Raw genomic sequence first — 24571 nt, 5'->3', positions numbered from 1 at the left:
CACAAAAAAAAAAAATAAAATAAAATTGATAAAAAATAAAATAAAATTGATAAAAAATAAAATAAAATTGATAAAAAATAAAATATGTAATTGAAATAATAGTAACAAAAAGAAGGAATAATAAAAAAATATATAAATATATAAATATATATATATATTTTTTTTTTTTTATTTATTATGGTTAATTACTTCGTGCTACATATTTGCCTTCATTCATCCTTCATTTCGTCCTCGTCTATGTTGTATGGCATTGGTGAAAATGGGTCGTCATTTTTTGCTTCATCTATATGTGCCTGCTGAATAGGTGAAAACATATGGGCATCTTGAACATTTTGCTTTATCTGCACAGGTGATTGTAAAATATATGCAGGTGACATAGGCTGATGTGAGTTCACTACACCGCTTTTGTCGTAAACAGGTGAACTTAACGAATATGCTGGAGATGTTGGTGAAAACTTTGGAGATGTTATTGAATAAGGTGAATAATTTGGACTAGCTATATTTTGTGCAACAGGTGAGGTTGGCGAATATTTTGGTGAGGTTGGTGAATATTTTGGTGAGGTTGGCGAATATTTTGGTGAGGTTGGCGAATATTTTGGCGAGGTTGGTGAATATTTTGGCGAGGTTGGCGAATATTTTGGAGATGTTGGCGAATATTTTGGTGAGGTTGGCGAATATTTTGGTGATGTTACTGAATAAACTGGTGACATAACATTATATTGTGAATTTACATTCATTTGCTCATTTTGATTTTTTGGTGATGTTGGTGAATAATAAGCATTATTTGCATTATATGTAGGTGATGTTGGTGAATATGAAGGTGAATAAATATTATGATTAATTTGAGGTTTAGGTGAAAAAATATCTAACATAGGATTAGGTGAATATATATTAGGTGATTGAATAATATTATTATTCATATTTGGATTAGGTGAAAATACATTATAATTCATAATATTATTATTTTTAGGTGAAAATAATAAATTAGTTGCATCTACTGGTTGTTGGTTTTGATGATCAAAAGGTGAGAATGGGGAATGTATAACAGATGTTGGGGATTTAGGTGATTGTGTTGGTGAAAATTTACCACCTAATTTTAATGTATCTAAATTATTTATATCTTTAGATGATGGAGACATTACATTATCTCCATAATTCTGTAAATTATATTGTGGTGATAATAAACTATTAACATTATCTATAGGTGCTGTAGGTGATAATAAATTTGCATTATATGTTGGTGAAAATGGTAAAGGAGAATTAATAGTATTAATTGCTACTGGTGATTGTAAACCATCAGGTGTTATAACATGTAAACTATCTGGTGTTGTAAATCCAGCACTTGTTAAATCTTGAATAGTTTCTAAATTTTGATTAGCATCATTCAATTTTTGATTATCTATAATTATATCAAATGAACCAGTTCCTATTTTACATAATTGACCTAACATTATATTTTCTGTAATACCTTTCAAATTATCTACCTGAGCAAATGCAGCTGCTTCTAATAATATTTCAACAGTTTCTTCAAAACTACATTTAATCAATGGTCCTTTATCTACTCTATTTATACCATGTCTTGTTATAGACATTAAATAACCTTTCTGTGTCATTACATCACATAATATTGATAAATGTCTATAATTAACATAAGAACTATCAAATGATATAACAGTTCTTAATTCTTTTAATAAAGCTCTTCTTACAGCTTCTATACCTAATACTTCAAATATTTCTACAATATCATTAGATACTGTTTTTTTAAAATCTACTTGTGGTGCACAAAATATATTCTCTAAATTACATCCATCAGTATCTAATACCCAATGTGAACTTCTAACAAACTTTCCATTCTCTGAATCGTATGTTATTTTTGATTCCTCTCTCATATATACTTTAGTTATATTCTCAATACCTCTTAATTTTAATGTGGATAAACATTGTTCCATTAGTTTTTTTAAAAACGTATCTTCTGTATCTTCTCTAGAAATATTATGTCCAATATGATTCTTATTCTTAAGTTCTAAATCGTCTTCTGCATTTTTGCTGTTTGTTTTCATAAATACCATGTCATCATCCTCTTTGATTGTTATATCACTCTTGTTATCATCATCATCATCATCATAAGTATTACTATTATTATTATTTCCCTTCTTTTGTTTTTTGTTCTCATTACTATTATTATTATTATTATTATTGTTACTTTTGTTTGTATTCTTATTTTTTCCATCTTTCGTATTTTTTGGAGATACATTATTTTCACCAAACAAAAAGTCATCACCCTCGTCATCAAAATCGTCAACCTCATCATTATTATTATCATTATTATCATTGTTCATGCTGTTATCTTCATTTGGGCTGTTTTTATTTCCAAACAAATCTGATGCATTAGAATCATCATCTCCACTTCCATCTTCTTTTTTGATATTCTTCACTTTAACATCATTATTATTATTATTATTATAAATATTATTTGGAACAGGTGAGGAACTAATATTGTTTACCTCTTCATTGTTACCACTATTTATACTGATATTATCTTCATTCTTAGTATTTATATCTGATGATATATTATTTTTTACCTTAGACTTAAATATATTTGTGCTATTGTTATCATAATCATGATGAGGATGAGTACTATTTTTTCCTTCATCAAAATTACCTCTGTCATTATCAACTATGTTTTCATCTTCTTCTTCTTGTTCGTCAACTTGTTCATTATGATGATCTACAGCATCATAATTCATAAAATTGTATTCACCATTTAAATATTTCACACGAATTCTTAAAACTAAATCTTCTGAGTTATCATCTGTATATATAATATCTAATTCATCACTTGAGAACACAGAATATATAATATAAACAATTTCTTTCATAGTTAATTTTTTTTCATTTACATGTATATTTGTTAATTGTATTCTTAATACCCATTCACCTAGAGAATATTGAGTATCATCTTCATCTGGAAATTCATAAAATTCGTTAACCCAAGATTTGTCTTCCTCTAAAATAGTTGTAGTTGTATTAGGATCATAAATAATTTGTGCATGCGAAGTTAATTGTTTCAATGTAGTATATTCTAATTTGGTTAGAATATCTTTAGCTTTTTGTTGATCATTCGAAACCATATCATCTAAATATATTGTTGTTGATGGAGTTTTTACATTTTTTACTATATTTATTAATTCTTTTAATCTTGGAACACCTAATGTAACATTTTTTGAACCCACACCAGCAAAGTGAAATGTATTCAAAGTCATCTGAGTTGCAGGTTCTCCAATTGATTGAGCAGCTAAAGCTCCTACACATTCTCCTGGATGACATAAAGATTTATAAAATATTTTTTCTATTTCTTGTAATAACCAATCTAATCCTTTAACACTAATTTTATGTGTTTGAGTTAAAAGTTTTGAATTCAAATAAGTTCTTAAATGTGCTTTCAACAAAATAGTAGCATTATTTTGAGCTTCAACTGATAAAGTATCATTACTATTTATTTGTTTAATTATTACTAATTTTTCTAAGAAATTATTAACTTTATGTACTACATCAATAGGATTTAACATGGAATTCTCATCATAATTATATTTTATGGTATTTCCATAATATTTTTTTGCTCCTATATTAATATTATCTGAATAATTATCATCATCATCATCATAATTCTCATCGTCATCATCATCATAATTATCATCATCATCATCATAATCATCATTATCATAATTATTATTATTGTCTATATCAGATCCCATGTCATTATCTGCATCACCCATATGAAATTCATCCATACCTTTAAAAGGTGATTGATCTCCTTTACTTATTATCATATTATTAAGATCATTATTTTCATACTCCTTTTTAATTTCAGACATAAGTTCATTATTTTCATTTTTATATTTATCAAATTTATTTTTTCTCCTTCTTCTTTTTCTTCTATTTCTATTTTTACGTTCCAAAGGATTATGTGTAGATGATAAATTGCCCTTCTCCATAAGTTTTCTACTATTATTATTATTGTTGCTACTATTATTATTACTTACGAATGGTATACATGGAAATTGAGATTTTGCATATTCAATAAGTCTATTCATATTTATTGGTAAGTGTTGTCTTATATCTCCATCTGGAAATATTTCTTTACATAAATAATTTTTACATTTATATAATTCTTCAAATTCTTGATTTAATATATTTTGTTTATTATAATCTATATATGATGGATTTCTACTACCATCATTTTTATTACCTATATAAAAATCTTTTCCATATGGTTCTTCATCAAAATTATATTTATATAATTTATTAATTTCTTTATTATCTAATTTCATTAAATCTAAAACTTGATCCTCTATATATTCACCTGCCATACCATCTTCTCCATATAAAAATTGAATAATATCTCCATATGAATTTCTCACAGTTCTATCATATTGCACCATAACATCTTCCATTGCTTTTATTAATCTTCTTTGTATATACCCTGTTTCAGATGTTTTACATGCAGTATCAATAATACCTTCTCTACCTCCCATAGCATGGAAAAATACTTCTTGTGGTGTTAATCCACTTAAATATGAATTAGATACAAATCCTCTACTTTCAGGACCATAATCAAATTTAATAAAATGAGGTAAAGATCTATGATTAAAACCAAATGGTATTCTTTTTCCTTCAACATTTTGTTGACCTACACATGATATAATTTGAGATATATTAATAATAGAACCTTTTGATCCACTAGCCACCATACTAAAAATATTATTTCTTTCATCTAAACTTTCTGATGCAACTTTTCCAGCCATTTCTCTTGCACAATTTAATTCATTATTAACTCTAGTTTCAAACGATTCATATAATGATTTTCCTGGTTGACATTCTAATTCACCTTTTTGTGCCTTTTCAACAAGTTTTGACACTTCACTTTTAGATTTATCTAATATTTCTCGCACTTTGCCTAATACTTTATTACTTGCAATAATATCTGAACAACTGACAGTAAAACCAACATATTCCAGCCAATTATTTGTAACTTTTTGTAATGCTGATAAAAAATCTTTTGTTTTATCTGGACCCATTTCATGCCATAAAATATGAATTAACGATCCACTAGAAGAACCAACAGTTCTTTTACATATGATACCACTTAATAATTCATTATTTTTTATAATAACCTTACCATCATTAATTGAACAATATGGATTATCATCTTTAGAAGATGTTGAAGAATCTCTCATTAAATTAATTTTTACCATATTAAAACGTTTAAATGAATTAACTCCTCCACCAATATTATTATTATTAAAATTATTATTATTATTATTATTGTTTGTGGTGGTAGGGTTGATATCATTTTGTTGTGCATTTCCTACATTTATATTATCTACAATTGATAGAGGACTATTAGGATGATTATTTCCACTTCTTGAAAATGCATTTCCCTTTTCTGCATAATTATCATTATTATCATTAGTTGAATTACCATAATAATAATTACCACTATTATTGATTTTACTACTATCCTTGCTAATATTCATATTAACATCTCTACCAGCTTTATTATTAGTTATATCATTTTTATCATCTTGTATATTCATATCATCAAATTGTAATAACATCGAAAAAATTTGTTTACCTGTCCATAATGCCCTTGGTTTTATTATTGCTGGTGTTGGTATTACATGATTCCAATATGGAATCCAAATTAATAAGGACATTACTTCTTCTTTTGTAAGGAAATTATCTCTTCTTGTAAATTTTCTTATAGCCAATAATGAATCTTGAACTATACCCATAACTGGTTTATTACCTTGTGGTGATACAATTTGTCTTTGCACAATCATTAAATGTTTGATTTCAGATCTGGTTTCATGTGATTGAGCTAAATGTAAGTTCATTTCATCTCCATCGAAATCTGCATTATATGGAGATGTAACTGATAAATTTAAACGAAATGTTGAATATGGTAATATTTTAGCCTTATGACCCATAATACTCATTTTATGTAATGAAGGCTGCCTATTAAATAAAATATAATCTTCATCTGTCATATGTCTTTCAACTTTATATCCATATTCCAATTGTTTCTCTGAATTTCTTCGTACATGTCTTAAATCATATTTCGTACCATTATCTCTAATAATATATTTTGCCCCAGGCCATTCATATGGACCTCTTTCTACTAGTTTCTTTAGATTATCATAATTTAAAGGTGTTACAGTTTCACAAAATGTTAATGTCATAGCTACAGATTTAGGAACACCTATATAATCAATATTTAAATTTGGATCTCCTGTTATAACTGTTCTTGCTGAGAAGTCTACTCTTTTACCCATCAAATTACCTCTTAATCTTCCTTCTTTACCTTTTAATCTTGTTCTTATAGCTTTTATAGGTTTTTTAGATCGGGTGGTTGCTATGGGCATACCTGGAATATCATTATCAAAAAGAGTTGTGATATGAAATTGTAATAAGGAACATAAATCTTGTAATACATGTGATTTTGCTCCTCTATCTGTTTGCCTTTTTAATTGTATATTTGTTTTTACAATATCTAATAATTTTAAAGTTAAATCATCTTCACTTCTTTGATTTCCATATTGAACATAAGGTCTTGCACATGGTGGTGGTATAGGTATACATGTTAATATTAAAGAAGCTGGTATACATCTATCCGAATTAAATCCTAATATACTCATTTCTTCTTTTCTTATTTTCTTTAATATTTCTAAAGCTTCTTCAGCACTTAATTTTCTTTTACTTTCATCAATATCTTCTTCACTACTATGTAAAAATTGAATATACATATTTGGTCCTTCTCTACTATATTTAGGTTGAACACATCCACAATCTACATCTTCTTTACTTACCATTTCAAATAGGTTCGTATAATTACTTTTATTTAAAACCATTTGTTGATTCATATTTAAATTACTTAAATCATTGTTATAAAAATTATTTAAAGAATTATCATTAATATTTAATCCTTCTTCTTCTATAGAATGATCACATGCCTTTATGCCTAAACATAGTTCAGCTAATTTTCTTAATCTTAAACTATTCACTTTAATCTTTTCAATATATTTAACTTTAGAACTATTTACATTACATAATAATCTACCACAATGATAACATACACATCTTAAAACATTCAATACTACATTCATAAAACCATAATGATACATTGGTTTAGCTAATTCTATATGACCAAAATGACCAGGACAATATTTCACATTCATATTACATGTACCACATAAAGTCCTATAATCAATAGTACCCATTCGTATATCATTTAAGCCACCTTCTCTTGGAAAACCATCTTTATATATATCTACATTTACTACTTCACAAACACTTATCTTTTTTATTATTTCTGGATCTAAAACACCTAACTCTAATCGTTTTACTCTCTTTAATTCACATGCTGAATATGGAATATTCAAATCTACCGTCATTGTTATATAGAATTATATTATATATATATATATATATATATATATATATTTATATTACATTAATTTTATTGACTCTATTATATATCTATATTCTATTTAAAAATATTTTTTTTTTTTTTTTTTATGGTAAAAAAAAATCTTCCTATTGCTCAACTTGGATAACTATCCATTGATCTCATCACCATAAAAATAAATAAATAATTATATATATGTATGTAAATATAAATATATGTAATTCTTTTAATTTAATTTTTGCTTTAATTTTTTTTCATGTTACAATGTATATAATCTTCGTTATATTTATACATGATTTTAAATCAAATATTTTGAAAGTAATTTTTTTTTTTTTTTATAAGTGTTAATATATAAAGGAAGGGTTAATAAAACGTATATACAAATAAAACATATAAATATATATATATATATATATATATATTATAGTTTACTCTTCATAAGAAACAACAGCTAAATAAAATAAATAAACACATATATATATATATATATATATATATATATATATGTATAACTTAAAGATCATATTAAAAAAATCTATATAAAATTACAACATTATATATATATGCCTCTTTTTTTTTTTTGTTAATTTTTTATTATATAATATTTCACATATAATAATATAAATAACCCTTTATTCTCTTATATCATTAAAAAATGTAGTCTCACAAAAAAAATAAAATAAAATAAACAAAGAAATAATTAAATCTACTAAATTAAAGAATAAAGATATAAGAAAAAAAAAAAAAGAAGGATAAGGTCCATATAAATATAATTTTATTCAAACATATTTACATATATAAATAATATAAAAAATTATCCTTTAATATAATTTTCAATATATGTGGAAACACAATTTATTATAATTATATTAAGGAATGGAAAAATAAAACCTTCATTTTTTATTATTAATTCATAAAAAATATATTATATATATAATATATATATTTAATGTTATGAAGAAAATAATAGGATTCATAAAAATATATAATATATATAAATAATAATAATATAAATGTAATTAAATTATAAATATATCAATGTAATAATATATACATATAAAAAAATATAAAAAGTTTATTTTATATTCTTTAAAAAAAAAAAAAAAAAAAAAAGAAAAAAAAAAAGGATAATAAAAATTATTTTTTTAAAATCATAATAAACTATAAATCAGTTTTACTATCATCCACCAAATTTTTATGGGAAAAAAAAAAAAAAAAAAAAAAAAGAAATAATATAAAGAATAAAAATATTATACATACATATAAATTATTATATATATAATAAGTGATAATAATATATTATTATTATTATTATTAATTTATTAATATATATATTATTATAAATGGTATTCACATAAATATAATATATATATATATAATATATTATAATATTAATATTATAGTTTTTCTATTTGAACATATATAATAAATCATATTAAGATGATATCACTTCAACAGAATAATATTATAAATTTTTTTTATAATATTAATATATATATTAATTATATATTATATATATATAATATAATATTTTATGGATCTTAACTGAAGTACAAAATTTTTATATTAAATCTGTACTCTTTTTTTTCCACTAAAATTATTATAGGTAATAAAAATATATTATTATATATTATTATTTTTTTATATATAATAAATACATAACATTATAATCATTCATATTAAATAAATATTATCATTTATTTATATCAAAATAAAAGTAGAACTTTTTATATAATTTAATTTTTAAATAACAACAAAAAAAAAAAAAATAAAATATATATATATATATATATATATATATATATATATATATATAACAAAAAGCCTACATATAATAACAATTTTGACATATTTAATAAATTAATGTTATAAATTGTACGTATTATTCATTATTATTATATATATATTTTTCAACATGTCAAAAAAAAAAAAAAAATATGATAACATTTGTAGATCTATAATAAGAAATACGTATAAATTAAAGCATAAAAAAAAAAAAATGTATAATTTTTATTTTAATTATATTTTTAACAGTATATCATAGTTTAACATTTCCACATAATAAAAGAGAAAAATAATTTAAAAGATCAAATATTTATAAATATTAAAAATGTGCACCTTTTATTAATAAGTAATTTATAATATATATATATATATATATTTCTATATTTTTTATATAAGCATTTAAACTTAATTAAAAAAAAAAAAAAAAAAATGACAAAACTTATAAATCCATTGTACTTCTTTTACAAAAAATTTGCAACGCATAAAAATATAAATAATATATATATTAAGGTGTATTTATTTATGCATACATTTATCTTTTTTGAATTTATATTTTTTATCGTATTATTATATTTTATTCAAACCATTAAACTTGTAAAATAATATGAATATGTGATATAGGAGAATAAAGGAAATATTAAATATTTCTTTTGGACACATATAATATATATATATAATATAAATTTCACTGAATATAATTTTTTTTTAGTAGATAATATACACTACTTATTTATTATATTTTCCCTCAAGATATAATAATATATGTATATTCCATGTAATAATAAAAAAATGTTTTCATAAAAATATAGTTTTTTTCATATTATGATTAATTTTTTATAACAAATATTTTTAAAAAGAATATACAAATAAGAAAAAATGTGTTCAAAAAAGAAAAGAAATGAAAATGATAAAATGAAATAAATACATATAATACATACATATATATGTATATATATATATATATATATATAATAAGACTAGCTTCATTGCCATCCCCTATGATTCATAAGAATGTAAAACAAAATATATATACTTACATTTATAGATATAAAAGCATTAATCAACATTATTAAGAAATGTGAAAAAACAAAATGTAATCATAATAAATAAAACCTAACAAAAAAAATATTAAATATTAAAAGGAATAACTGTGCAACCTCTGCCGTTGAAATTAAGTATATAAATAAAAATATTTTTTTTATTTTATATAAAATGCATAATTTGTATGAACATGATTCAATTTTTATGAACAGTTCAGGTCGTATGAACGACAATTATTGTGTGTTAATTTATCCGTTTTGCATGAACAGATCAGGTAAATTTATCCAACTAAAAAAAAAAAAAAAAAAAAAAAAAAAAACATACAAACAATATATATATATATATATATTATTGATTGATTCATATAATTCCCTAAATATTACACGTGTAACATTGTTATTTTCCAAAACTTGAATCAAATTAGTTGTTCATATCAGAATGGATTTGTTTTTGAATTGGCAAAGTATGAATTTGATTATTTTCCTTTTTTGCATTTTGAATATTATTATAAATAGACAATGATTGTGAAATAAGGCTACTGATATTATTTAGATCTGCTGGTATAATAACAGTGTTATTATTTTTACATATATTTGAGAAAACATCAATATATTGTTCAGCAACCAGTAAAGAAATAGCATTATTTGAATCTAGTTTTTTTATTTTATTTGAAATAATTTCTATAGCTTCAGCTGTAGCATCAGCTTTAGCTTTGATAGCAAAAGATTGTCCTTCTGCTATTAATATCGATTTCCTTTTTTTTCCAATTGCTATATTAATTTCACTTTCTCTTTCTCCTTCACTTTGTAAAATTTCAGCTCTTTTTCTTCTTTCTGCTTCAGCTTGTTTTTCCATAGCATTTTTTATATTCACAGGTAAGATAATATCACGAATTTCATATCTCATACATTTTATTCCCCAGTTTTTTGCTGATTCATTTATAGCCTTAACAAGTTTTTCGTTTAAGTTATCTCTTTCTAAAAATGTTGCATCAAGGGTTAATTTACCTAATTCCGATCTCATAGTAACTTGCGCTAATTGAGTTACTGCAAAAACAGCATCTTCAATAGCATAAGAAGAATTATATGGATTGTCACATTTTATATATAATACTCCATCAATATTTAAAGTAACATTATCTTTTGTAATAGCTGTTTGATTTGGAATTGTAATAGTTTCTTCTTTTAATGAAAAAACATAAGCTATTTTATCTATAAAAGGTATTAAAAAATGAATACCTGCTAATAATGTTTTATTATATTTTCCTAACCTTTCTACTATATATGCTGTTTGTTGAGGTATAATTACAAAACCTAAATGGTTCCAAAACTTTTTTGTATATTTTTTTCCATCATTACTAGTATAGAAATTTCTTTTTTCACATAAAAACAAATTTTTATTTTTTTTATAGTTTATTATATTTTTATTATTTTGAAAAATATAATTATATGTATGATACCCTTTAGCTGGGTTTAATATTTTTTCATACTTTTGTAAAAAAAAGGTGCCCCCTCTAAATCTACTTAAAAAAAAAGTGTTCATCTTCTCATTAATTTTTATAAATCTTATAATAATTATTTTGATAAATCTCTTACGATATAAGAAAAAAAAAAATATATCTATACATATATATTTATATATATGTTAATATTTCAAAGTTTTTAATTATTACACAATCTTTTTTTTCTCTGTTAATTTTTTTAATTTACACTTCTATATATGTGCTGGCTATTTGGTAAAATATTTATAATACTTTAAAATGTACATTTTATATATAATATATATAATTCTTTTTTTTAATTTTTTTTTCAAATATTTCTTAAAAAAACAGAGAGCACATTATTATATTATTTATTTTCTCATAATATATAATTGAAATATGACTTTTAAGCCTTAAAAAATAAATTATTATATATATATATATATATATATATATATACATAATAATATATGTGCATAATATATTTAACTATGAATTATAATACCTATTACATAAAAGAAATTACATATACAAGTTAATTACAAACACTATATATATATATATATATATATATATATATATATTTATTTATTTATTCATTTCATATTGATGACCTTTCAGAATGTATAAAATAATGTTTAATTTTTATAAGGTAGGCTTAAAAAATAATCAACAAATAGAAATGGAATTTTTACATATAACCAGGATCATATGATCATACAATTGTTAAAAAAAAAAAAAAAAAAAAAAAAAAAAAATGTTATACATAATGAATTAATAATTGTAGTTTTATAGGATCAATAAAAATTAACATTATATATATATATATATATATATGTATACTAAAAAGTAATGAACATGTTAACAAAATAAACATTTCAAAAAAATACATTTTCCATATGTATTATAAATAAACACCTTAAAGGTGTATAGAGATACAATCATTATATATATTTTGTAGATATAATTAATTATGAAACGTATTATTTTTTTTTTTTTATTATTACCTTAATTATATATATACATGGTTAATATATTTCAAATATTTTTAAAAATATATTTTATATATCTTTATTAACATTTTATGATATTAAAAACGTGACTGTCATATTTCATTATTCTATTTACACAACGGAATAATTTATTAATTTGTTAATTGTGTAAAATAATCCAGATCTATAAAATGAATTTCAGCTTTTTCTTTTTCATTATCATTAAATGTAATTTTATTCTTTTCGTCAGCAAAATTATTGTGTTGCTGAATATATCCTTTAAAATAATTTTCATCGTTATTTAAAATATTAGAATAGGTCTTATCTTTGCTATTCATATTTGTCCACATTTTTATTAACATATTTATATCGTGAATATTTATTTGTTTTTGTGGGATATTTAGAGCATTGCTTAAAATTTTTTTCAAGCGATTGTTTAAATATTTTTTGTTAGACCCATCCTTGTAATACTCTTTTTTTATCTTACCAAAATTATATTGTTTATTTAAATTATGTAAGATGTCCATTTTGTTTTGAATATTATCATACATATCAACATTTTCTTCTTTAGTTGCATCACCTTTTAGGTGGTATACTACTTGAGGGTTATAATAATATTTTTTTTCATCATCTTCATAAATATTATTTTTAAAATTTAAATTATTTGTATTATCTTGTTTATAAACATTTTCGAAACATTTAATAGACAAAATGTTATATATACATAAACTTAAGAGAAAACACAAAGGAAAATATTGCATTTTATTATTATTAAAAAAGAAAAATCTATATAGAGATAATATGCTATATATCAATACATTTGTATTAGGAAAAATAAATGATAACAAGAAATTAATTGAAACAAAAAAAAAAATATTATGTTTTTTTTTTTTTTTTTTTTTTTTTTTTAATTATTCATGAGGTGCAAAATATATTTTAAAATTATAACAAGACAAATATTTTTTTGTACATTTTGTATGTAAATACAGAGTATAATAACACATATTTATTCAAAAATTATGTGTTATATATATATATATTTTTTTTTTTTTTTCTTCAAATGACCAAATAAATTTTATGAGACAAAAAATATAAAACAATGGTTCAAATGATACAAAAAAATAAAACACACAAAAAAAAAAAAAAAAATAGGAAATAAATAAAAACAAATTAATATAAATAAATAAATACATATATATATATATATATATTATATATATTTTTTTTTTAATGTTGGAGGGACTGGTGTAAGGGATATGGCTGCTCATATTTTTTATTTGAAAAATAAATGGTTCCTTTTTGATATCTATATATTGATTTCGGTTTGACTTGTTTGTTTATGTCATGTTGAATTTCTAAATTGTCAAAAGAATAAAAAGGAAGATTATTATGATATTTTATTAGATCTTGTTTGTATATATCTTTAACTAGATTAGATTGTAACAACATTTTGACTATCTGATGATAATCTATAATATGGAATAGTTCATGTTGTTGTATGACATTTCTAGCTATAGCATTAACAATTTTTTCATCATTTAATTTTAAATGTTTTTGAACATTTGTTAATGCTCTCATAACTTTATTAAATTCATAAGGTTCTAAACTTTCTAAATGACGATGTAAATGTTTACATAAAATTTGAAAAGATGTTTCATCTAAAAGATTATGAAAAGATAATATTTCAAAAATTGTTGATATATCATAAATGCTTTTATTATTTTTATTATCATTTCTTTTTAATTGTTTATTTATATTATAAAATATATCCTTTTGTAGATTTTTATTAATCTTTAATTTATGTGCGAAATAACATAAACTTGATAAACTTGAAAGATCTAATATATCTATATTTTTATTAATATATAATAATATTTTTTTTAATATTTTATATATTGAAGAATAATATAATGGTAATACACTTGATAAACAAGAACTTATATTACATAATACACTAGGTGGATAGTCATAAAAATATATATCAATATGTTTTAATATATATTCATATAAAATTATATCATTAATTTTTATTTTATGAAATGATAATATTACTTTTTCTATAAAATATGGATTTAAACAATTCTGTTCTTTTAACATATATATTATATATTTACTTATATAATCATAAAAAATATAATTTTGAAATTTTAAATTAGATAAATAATATCCTACATCTATTATATTCTTTATATTGGGGTAATAATTAAATTGTTCTTGTTTATATTTTATTAACTCATCATCAGATGGTAAGTTATAAAATGAATCATCATCTGTATTATCATATATATGGTCATCTATATAGTTATCATTATTTTCATATTTATTTTTAATTCTATCATTATCAGTAACAACATGGCTGTTCATAATATTCCTACTCTTCATAGAACCAATGCCAATTTGATTACTACAATTATTGTTGTTTATCTCGCTGTCTGAATTGTCTATATGATTATTATTTAAAAATATATCCCTGTTTATATTATTCATCCTCTCAGATATAGGGTCATTCACATTGTTTACAAATTCTTGGTTACACATATTCATTCTATAAATAATTTCTTCTACAATTTTATTAAGATATAAATAATCATGTATTAAACAAGACGAATAGGACTCTACAATTTTTATCAAATAATAAAAAGGAAGTGATTGTATTTGTGGTTGAAGTATATCTCTAATTTTATTAAAGAGATATATATCTTGTAAATGACAATAAGAGAAGGCTCTTAAAATCAATATAAGTTGATAAGGCATATATGAATTTAATCTATTATATAACATTTTAGTAACATTTTCTAATTGAGCAGTAGCTTTTAATTTACCATAATAAAAACATATTCGTGGTAAATTCAAAAATGTATTTATTTTATTTTGAATTCTAGAAGTAATTAATTTAAATCTCCAATCACTAGAAGAACAAAAACCAACATCTACTAATCTTTTTAAAACTTTTAAATAATGATAAGCTTTTTTTTTTTTATGTCGATAATAAACCCAAACATTTAAAACTTCATCTGAAGTCGTTGATAGAGCTAGCTTTTTTGGTAACATCCATAACCAGCTGCATGATAATTTCTTCTCACAATAACTTGCCTCATAATTGTAAATTAATCTTTGTGTATTTTCTATACTTCTTGGAACTTTATATCTTTCTATATATCCAACCCAAGACCCTTTACCTACTCGCTTATGAAATCTATAATATGCAAAGCGCTACAATGAAGTGGTTTCAAATTTAAAAAAAAAAAAAAAAAAAAAAAAAAAATATATATATATATATATATATATATATAAATTGATTAAACATAATATGGTATATATATGAACATAAATATAAAATGATATATATATAAAATATATATATATAAATATATATATATTTTTTTTTCTTTTTATTTGTATTACCTTCTGAATATGAAACATAGGTTTTTCCATAGGCATAATTTGAGGAATATATTGAACCCACATTTTTTTTTTCTCTTTCTTTCCCTTTTTTCCTAAAGTTAAAAATGAGAACATACAAAATTTTTGATTATTATTATTTTGTTTTGTTTTATTTTTATTTTAAATTTAGAAATAAGGTGTATATTTTCCAAAGGGGTTTATATATCATCGATAATAAATTATATATGGATTCTTTTTTTCCTTTTTTTTTTTTTTTTTCACATTTTGAGGATATATGGCCCATTGGTCATATGTACATAATTCATGTATTTTTTTAAATCATAAATATTACATATATATAAATATATATATATATATAATATTTATTTGTTTATTTTTATTTTTATTTATTTATTTTTTTTTTTTTTTCTAAAATTTTGTGACATACAAATTGTAAGGTATACAATTGTGAATAATATTTTTAAAAAAAAAAAAAAAAAAAAATACATGTATATATGTACATATATAAACAAATTCGAATAAGAATATTTTTATGGAATAATCCAAAAATTTTTAATATATATATATATTTATTTATTTGTTTAATAATTTATAATATGATGAATTTAGATGAATTCAACGAATTAGTCAAGAAAAGAGAAGATATTGAAAATGAATTAAAGGTACATATGGATTTTTTAGAAAGTCCTGAAAATAAGAATGTTGGTATGAAAGGAAATTTAATTGATTCAGAAGGATTTCCAAGGAATGATATTGACATATATAGTATTCGTGTGGCTCGAAATAAGATAATATGTTTAAAAAACGATTATATAGATATAAATAAGAAACTAGAAGAATATATACATAAGGTGCATAGTACTCATCCAGTTATACGTGTCGAACGAAATAAAAATATAAATAATGATTTATTAAATACACCACAACAAATAACAAAAGAAGAAGATATTCAAAACGCTAAGAAAAATATATTTGCTATTATAGATGAAGTTATAGATAATTCTCCATCTCATAAATCTGGATTAAAAATAAATGATCAGATTTTTCAATTTGGAGATATTATTAAAAAAAATGAAAATGAACAAAATAATTATTCAAATATACAACTCATTAAAGAAATAGGAAATTATATGAAAACACAACCTAAACAAATATTAGTTAAAATATTAAGAGAAGAAAATATTCTATTTTATCATATAATTCCTGAGCAGACACAGAAAGGTTTATATATAGGATGTCACATATCTCCATATGACAGTTCCTAAATATTTGTTCCCTTCAAAAAAGGAAAAATGAAATAATATATATGATTTTTATAAGGCAAAAAAGAAGAAAGGGGAAAAAAAAAAAATAATAACAAATAAATAAATATATATTATATATATTATATACATATATATATATATATATATGTATTTATTTATAATCATTATTATGTTTATATTTTAATTTTGTTGAAAAATAATATTACCAGAATGGTACAAACAAAATAACAAAAAAAAAAAAAAAAAAAAAAAAAAAAAAAAAAAAAACTAATAATATATATATATATATACAATATATACAAAATATATTTAAAAATTATAAAAAGCTACACATGTTCTCTAAATCTATTACGAAATTGTCGAAACTTCCAAATTTGCAATTAATCTTTTTCGCAATCCTATAAAAATAAAATGAAATCATATATATATATATATATGTATATATATATATATATAAATTTATAATGACAAAATTAAAAACTTTCAACAAGTTGAGCTTTTTATTGTTTACCATTTAGCATATACATATGTCTTATATTGTTTTTCAAATGACATATGGAAAAACATTTTTAATAATTCTCCATCAACAATACCCTTACAATTTTTTGCAGTTACATTTACTTTACATTCTCTATATGCATTATGAGTTAAATTACCAATAGACGATATGTTATCATTTATAGCTATTTCTATACATAAGGCCTTTTTAAAATTAGAAAAATTGGAAAAGGGAATCAAAACACTAATAGATCCTTCGCTCGATGCACATAAAATACCATCCTTTTTTGTAAGTATATTGTGTTTATCATAATCACTAAAAAATAGAAACAAATAAATAAATAAATAAATATATATATATATATATATATATATATATATATATATATATACAATGGTATGTATTTAAAAAAAAATATTACTCTTCAATTAAACTTGAATTCGATAGAGGTAGCATTTTATTTATTATACTTCCGTGGTTAAACAATGACACAGACTATATTTAAAAAAAAAAAAAAAAAAAAAATTATATATTTTATTTTTATATGTAACAGGAACATAATCCTATATTTTCAGCATTGTATTTTACCGATAGTTTAAAGGAATCCTCATCGTTATATTTAAACTTGGACCTACATAAATATAAATAAATAAATATATATATATATATATATACATATATACATATTCTTGTTTATATGCACCTTTTTATTGACTTTATTTTTCTTTTTTATTTTCTTTTTCTTTTTATTTTTTTTTTTTTTTACTTTTGTAATATTATAAAATTGGCATCCATGTCTGATACAACAACGTGGCTTTTCGACAAGGCACAAAGTGATCTGAAATTTAAAAAAAAAAAAAAAAAATATTGAACATATATATTATATAGATAAAATATAATTTCATCATATGTTATATTAACATATATATATTTTTATTTATTTATATTCTCTTTGTTTATCAAATTATAACTTACGTGCACCAAATATTGGAGTAATCTCTGCACACCTCAAGTAATTGAGACTGAATGAAAGATAATATATAAATGATATATATTTGTAAGAATAATATAAAAAAATATGTAATAAACCAAATATTCATAAGGAAATAATATATATATATTTATATTTATTTATTTCCTATTTCTCTTAAAATTTTTATTTTTTACATTTTCGTAGTCGTATTGTAATATTGTAACTGATGTCATGATATCACCCACAACGATATAATCTCCACTGAAAAAAATAAAAATAATAATAGTATAAATAAAGAGCATTTAACACACAAACGGTCACACATATATATGTATATATATATATATATATATTTTCTTACTGAACATCCACTGTCATGATCCATGAGCTGGGGGTAAAGGAGACTAGCTCAACAATAGCATTGTTTCCCTCTATTTTCTAAAATAAGGATAAAATAATAAGACACATATAAATATATATACATACACATATATTACATATTATATATTATATTTTTTTTACGTACTGGTTGAAGATTTAGTGGGTCCATAAAAGCTTCATATTTTGTTATTAGGTTATTTATATCAAGAATGACAACCTGTAAAGGAAAAAAAAAAAAAAAAATAAAAAATAAATAAATATATAAATATATATATATATATGTTTATGTGTGTGTAATACATATGGACTTCTTCCATTTTACCATATTATTTATTGTTGCTACTATTTTGTCATCATATTGGACAAGATTTGTCACTCCCCCGTAATTAATATTGTGTGTATATATATGTTTAATTTCAAAAATGTTAGCTTTTTTTTTTGCTATAAATATATGTATATGACCAGATGTTGGTTCATTATTTTTTTCATTTGAATTACATGTACCTACAAAAATGAAACTTGTAACATCGAAATTTTTTTTCTTAAGTTTATCATTATCATATATAATAATTGTAGATACATGATATTTTGATGGTATAATATATGTATATTTTATAGAATCATGATAAGGATCAAAAAAACATATAATTTGTTTCATCATCTCATTGGTCTTATGTTTTTCTTCTGAAGGACATGAAGCTATTAATAAACCCGTTTCTGAATGATATGTAATTTTTTCAACAGTTCTATAGAAAGGTATTCTTTTTAAAAAGGTTTTTTTTATTTGATTCAATGGAGATATATGCATATTATACCCATCATAAAAAATAAAATAAAAATTATTTTGATTTTTTTTTTTAAATGATAGAAAATTATGAAAAGGATTTAAATAATTGAAATCATTAAATATATCTACAATATATATATTTTTTAATGATAATTTTGATATATTTATTTTTTTTTTTATATCTGAATATATAATTATTGGACTTTCACAACATACAAACAAAAAATTATACTTTTTTATTATATTACTTTGATTTATATCAATTCTTTTTTTTTCAGAAAAGACTTTTAAAAATTTTTTAAATTTAATAGAATCATTACATACATTCATTTTCCTCTTATTTATTAAAACGATTCTATTACTTTTTAAAATATTACTCTTTAAATATATTTTTTCATCAAATAATATATTATTCAAATTTTCAAAAGATGAAGGAATATCAGAAGAGATATTATTATTAGATGTACTATATTTTGAATTATCAGATTTATTATTTTCTTCTAAATTATTATCGTTACATTCTTTTCTTAATTTCTTATTTAACATATTTTTAATTTCTCTTTTTCGTTTCTTAATATCATTATGGTTAATATTACTATTATTATTATTATTTATTACAGTCATATTATCATTATTTGCTGTTTTTTTTTTCTTTTTTTTTTTCTTTTTTACATTTTTTATAAATTTTCTTGGTATATCACTCTGTTCAAAAATATTATCATCACATTCATTTTCTTGTTCATACATATCAAATTCATTATCATAATCAAAATATAAATCCATATTACTGTTATAAGTACTTGATGAGTCTGTGCTTGTTATAAATTCATCTGTTCTTTCTTTTTTTTTTTTTTGTCTTCTTCTTCTTCTTCTTCTTTTTCTTTTTCTATTTCTCTTATTTATTTTTCTATTTTTTCTGGTATACTCAAAATATTGATTAAAATCATCATCATTATCATCATATGATGAGAAGATGTCATCATCACTTATACTATATTTATTGAGATAATGAGAAAGGCTATCAACAGATTTGTTATGTCTATTAATATACATATTTCTAGGTGATAAGGTACCATAATAAGAATCATTATATATTTCTTCTTCTGAATTATATACTCCAAGTTTTTTTTTATATTTATCATGATTATATTTTTCCTTTGATTTTTTGCTTCTCTTGAAGGTTATTAAATCAATATTATTATCATAATCAGAAGATTCGTCAGATAATATACCATAAACTTGATAAAAGTTAAAAAAATATTTAGCTCTCTTAATATTTATTTTTACATTTTTTTCTCCTTTAACAACCAATACTTTTTTGTTATTATTATCAGAATTATTTTTTTTTATCATTCCTTTATTTATATTTTTTTCTGAATTTTCTAAACTTTTCTCATCACTACTACTATATTTATTTATATATAATAAATCACTATCATTTGAATTACTAAAATTTGTATCTGAATCATTACTATCGTTATTGTCATCTATATTATCATTCATATTATCATTCATATTACCATTCATATTATTATTAGCAGATGAGTCTTTCTTATCAACACGTTCAATACCATCCACACTATTAGTATTCGTATCCATTTTATTAATCTCATTATTATATTCCAGAAAATTTTGTAAGCTAACAAAATTATTAGATTCAATATCTACATTATAATAATATTCATTGTCAATATATATAACATCATCCTTACATCTATTACATATTTTATATAACTCCTTCGAATTTTTAAATGTCACACTACCAAAATCGAAGAAATCAAAAACGTCAGTGTTACATTGAGATAAAAAATTTAAAACATTTCTTTTACTATTTTTTATTCTTTTCTCATTTTCTAAATCTTCACACATATTTAATTTATATGTATATTTACAATTTGAATGTGTAGGTTCTTCAGAATTATTATCCTTACAAACTTTATAAATATATTTTAAAATGAATTCTCTCCTTTTTAAATATTCTTTATGTAATTTAAATAATGTGTTACACTCTTGTTGTTTCTTAACCCATTTTCTATAATTATTATCAATTAAAAATCTGTCCATAGTAGTGCACTCAAGTTTATCATCATATGTGTTATTACTTTCATCATTGTTATTACTTTCATCACCATTGTTGTTATCACCATCATTTTTATTATCACCATCATTTCTATTATCACCATCATTTCTATTATCACCATCATTTCTATTATCACCATCATTTCTATTATCACCACTTTTATTATCACCACTTTTATTATCACACATTTCATAATTTTGACACGTATGTTGCCCTTCCATATTTTTTTCTTTTTGCTTCTTCTTATCATATGCACACATTATGAAATATTCTATATGTCCATCACTATAACCCAAGAATAAATACATATTATCATTCATCATTATCAATTCGACGTCACTTATATATACAAAAAAACTCATCACTGGTTTGTAATAACTAACGGCATTAAAAATTTGATGAGTCTGTTCATCCTTCTCTTGTTCGACATTTGTATCTATGTCTGTTGCTTCTTTTTCCTTTTTATAATTGCCTTCTTTTATTTCTTTCAATTTATTCATATTTACATTATATATAACAACTTCCTTATTATTAAAAACACATACTAATAAATTTTTATATAAAGACCAGCTACTGATGTTTTCTTTTAAAATATATGTATATAAATGTGCAATATAATTTTCCATAACAACATATATCTTAATTCCTTCTTTACAATATATATATATATAATCATTATATATAGAATAATTAAAAATAAATGTAACTTCCAAATTATATATCAACTTTAAAGATAAACAACATAATAATCGAATATTATTATTACATATCTGTATTAGATAAGGATGATTCTTAACAATATTAAAATATAATGTATTACTATACATATCAATATCTGTATTTTCATATTCACATAAAAATATTTCATTACATATTTCTTTTAAAAAGCTTTCATTAGATATATTATTTTTCATATCTTCTTTCTTTTCTTCATTTAAAAAAAAATTATGATTATTTAAATTCTTTTTTTTATCATCTGGTATATCTCTAGAATGAGACATACCAATCATATTATCATTATTATAACTTGTAAAAGAATCATTCAAAGGATAATTAATAATATTATCTTGATGTTCATTCGTAATATTATCAAATTTATTATCCTTATTATTAATCACAATTTCAGTGCTACAATTTTTTTTATTTGTCTTCTTCTTTTTTAATATATTCCTTGAAACTCCAACTATTTTTGTTTGGTTTGCATACGTAACACATATCATAAAAATATGGAAATAAATAAAATTTGAATATTTCAAGACATTTATTTCTTTCTCATTTTCAAAGTAATATTTATTTAGAAAACATAAATCTATATTTTTTATTTTTATATATTTTTTATTATTTAAAGATACAAAAACATCAAAATGTAATGGTTCTTCTGATATACTTTTTTTTTTGTTTTTTTTTTGTTTTTTTTTGGGATGTAAATTATTTCCATCATCATTAGATACATTCATCATATATTCATCATCATTGATAGGAATATTATTTTTATTCTCATTAATAGATAAAGAATCTTTATAAACTTTATCCTTATCATTTGTAATACAATCCTTAGAAATATTTTCTTCAGGATTATTATTTTCTTTTTTCATTGTATCATTTGTAATAGTAATATGTGCACTTTTTTTTTTTTTTAAATATATAACATATTTTACTACAAAAAAATTATTAACTTTATTAATATTAAGATCACATGTTATATTAGTTTTTAAACCACTTTGAATAATAGATACACATCCCGTCCTTCCATAGCTATTACATGTGATGATTTCATTTTCATTATGTTTGTTTTTTATAACACACATATCTAATATAGGACCCATATTTTGTATTACTGATAATATTTCAATATAAAACTTTTTTTTTTCTGTTTTGTTTTTTTCATTTACTTCATTATAATCATTTATATAATTCATATTAGGACCATAAGTTACATCTCTTGTTGATGTATTAATACTAGAATGATAGTAATCATTCTTAGGTCTATTATATTTATTTCTTTCTATAGTATCATGATAAGGATATGTAGAAAAAGAAGTTCTATTATAATTAATATTGTTCTCTTGTTTATTATTGATACAATATTTTCTTATATCATCTATTTGATTATTTTCATAATGATTATTATAAAAATTGTTTATACCACTAGATATATTTGAAATATTGTTAATATTACTTACATTGTTAATATTATCTATATGGAACATATTTCTATCATTGTCATTCATTATAGGGACTACCATATATTTTTTTTTATTCCAAATGTCTTCTACATATTTATTATCATCACACATATTATTCATTTCTGTTGATAACATTTCATCTTCTTTTAAAATTTCAGAGTAAGTCGAATATTCAACAGGATGAAAGTCTTCACGTTCATATACTGGAGTATAATGCATTCTCAATAAA

General features: G+C 21.2%; 6 protein-coding genes across 6 annotated transcripts in view; 1 reads left to right on the top strand and 5 right to left on the bottom strand.

The window, feature by feature from the left end:
• Positions 1-209: 209 nt before the first annotated feature.
• On the bottom strand, positions 210-7454 carry PADL01_0317100 (DNA-directed RNA polymerase II subunit RPB1; the record flags this gene model as incomplete). The annotated part of the gene is made up of 1 exon (XM_028684670.1): positions 210-7454. One exon carries the CDS (start codon positions 7452-7454, stop codon positions 210-212), a length of 7245 nt encoding a protein of 2414 aa, XP_028536585.1.
• Positions 7455-10714: 3260 nt separating this feature from the next.
• PADL01_0317000 (stomatin-like protein) lies at positions 10715-11836 on the bottom strand (the record flags this gene model as incomplete). The annotated part of the gene is made up of 1 exon (XM_028684658.1): positions 10715-11836. The coding sequence occupies one exon, from the start codon at positions 11834-11836 to the stop codon at positions 10715-10717; it is 1122 nt and encodes a 373-aa protein (XP_028536584.1).
• Positions 11837-12918: 1082 nt separating this feature from the next.
• On the bottom strand, positions 12919-13527 carry PADL01_0316900 (conserved Plasmodium protein, unknown function; the record flags this gene model as incomplete). Its single annotated transcript, XM_028684647.1, has 1 exon — positions 12919-13527. One exon carries the CDS (start codon positions 13525-13527, stop codon positions 12919-12921), a length of 609 nt encoding a protein of 202 aa, XP_028536583.1.
• A 466-nt stretch (positions 13528-13993) lies between these two features.
• On the bottom strand, positions 13994-16234 carry PADL01_0316800 (conserved Plasmodium protein, unknown function; the record flags this gene model as incomplete). Its single annotated transcript, XM_028684636.1, has 2 exons — positions 13994-15979; positions 16172-16234. 2 exons carry the CDS (start codon positions 16232-16234, stop codon positions 13994-13996), a joined length of 2049 nt encoding a protein of 682 aa, XP_028536582.1.
• Positions 16235-16770: 536 nt separating this feature from the next.
• Positions 16771-17436, top strand: PADL01_0316700 (proteasome regulatory protein, putative; the record flags this gene model as incomplete). Its single annotated transcript, XM_028684625.1, has 1 exon — positions 16771-17436. One exon carries the CDS (start codon positions 16771-16773, stop codon positions 17434-17436), a length of 666 nt encoding a protein of 221 aa, XP_028536581.1.
• A 316-nt stretch (positions 17437-17752) lies between these two features.
• Positions 17753-24571, bottom strand: part of PADL01_0316600 (CPSF (cleavage and polyadenylation specific factor), subunit A, putative) — a gene marked incomplete at both ends in the record, with an annotated part of 9014 nt that continues 2195 nt past the window's right edge. The window contains 10 exons of the mRNA XM_028684614.1: positions 17753-17834; positions 17948-18250; positions 18357-18430; positions 18524-18566; positions 18702-18773; positions 18911-18957; positions 19103-19169; positions 19270-19346; positions 19435-19506; positions 19612-24571. The exon at positions 19612-24571 is cut by the window's right edge and continues 2195 nt beyond it. Of these exons, the coding sequence (XP_028536580.1) occupies positions 17753-17834; positions 17948-18250; positions 18357-18430; positions 18524-18566; positions 18702-18773; positions 18911-18957; positions 19103-19169; positions 19270-19346; positions 19435-19506; positions 19612-24571 (5797 nt within the window). The remainder of the gene's footprint in view (positions 17835-17947; positions 18251-18356; positions 18431-18523; positions 18567-18701; positions 18774-18910; positions 18958-19102; positions 19170-19269; positions 19347-19434; positions 19507-19611) is intronic.

The sequence above is a fragment of the Plasmodium sp. gorilla clade G2 genome (assembly GCF_900097015.1).
Source record: "Plasmodium sp. gorilla clade G2 genome assembly, chromosome: 3".
NCBI lineage: Eukaryota > Apicomplexa > Aconoidasida > Haemosporida > Plasmodiidae > Plasmodium > Plasmodium adleri (nom. inval.).
Note: the sequence above shows the minus strand (reverse complement) of the source record. Positions and strands in the feature narration are given on the sequence as shown.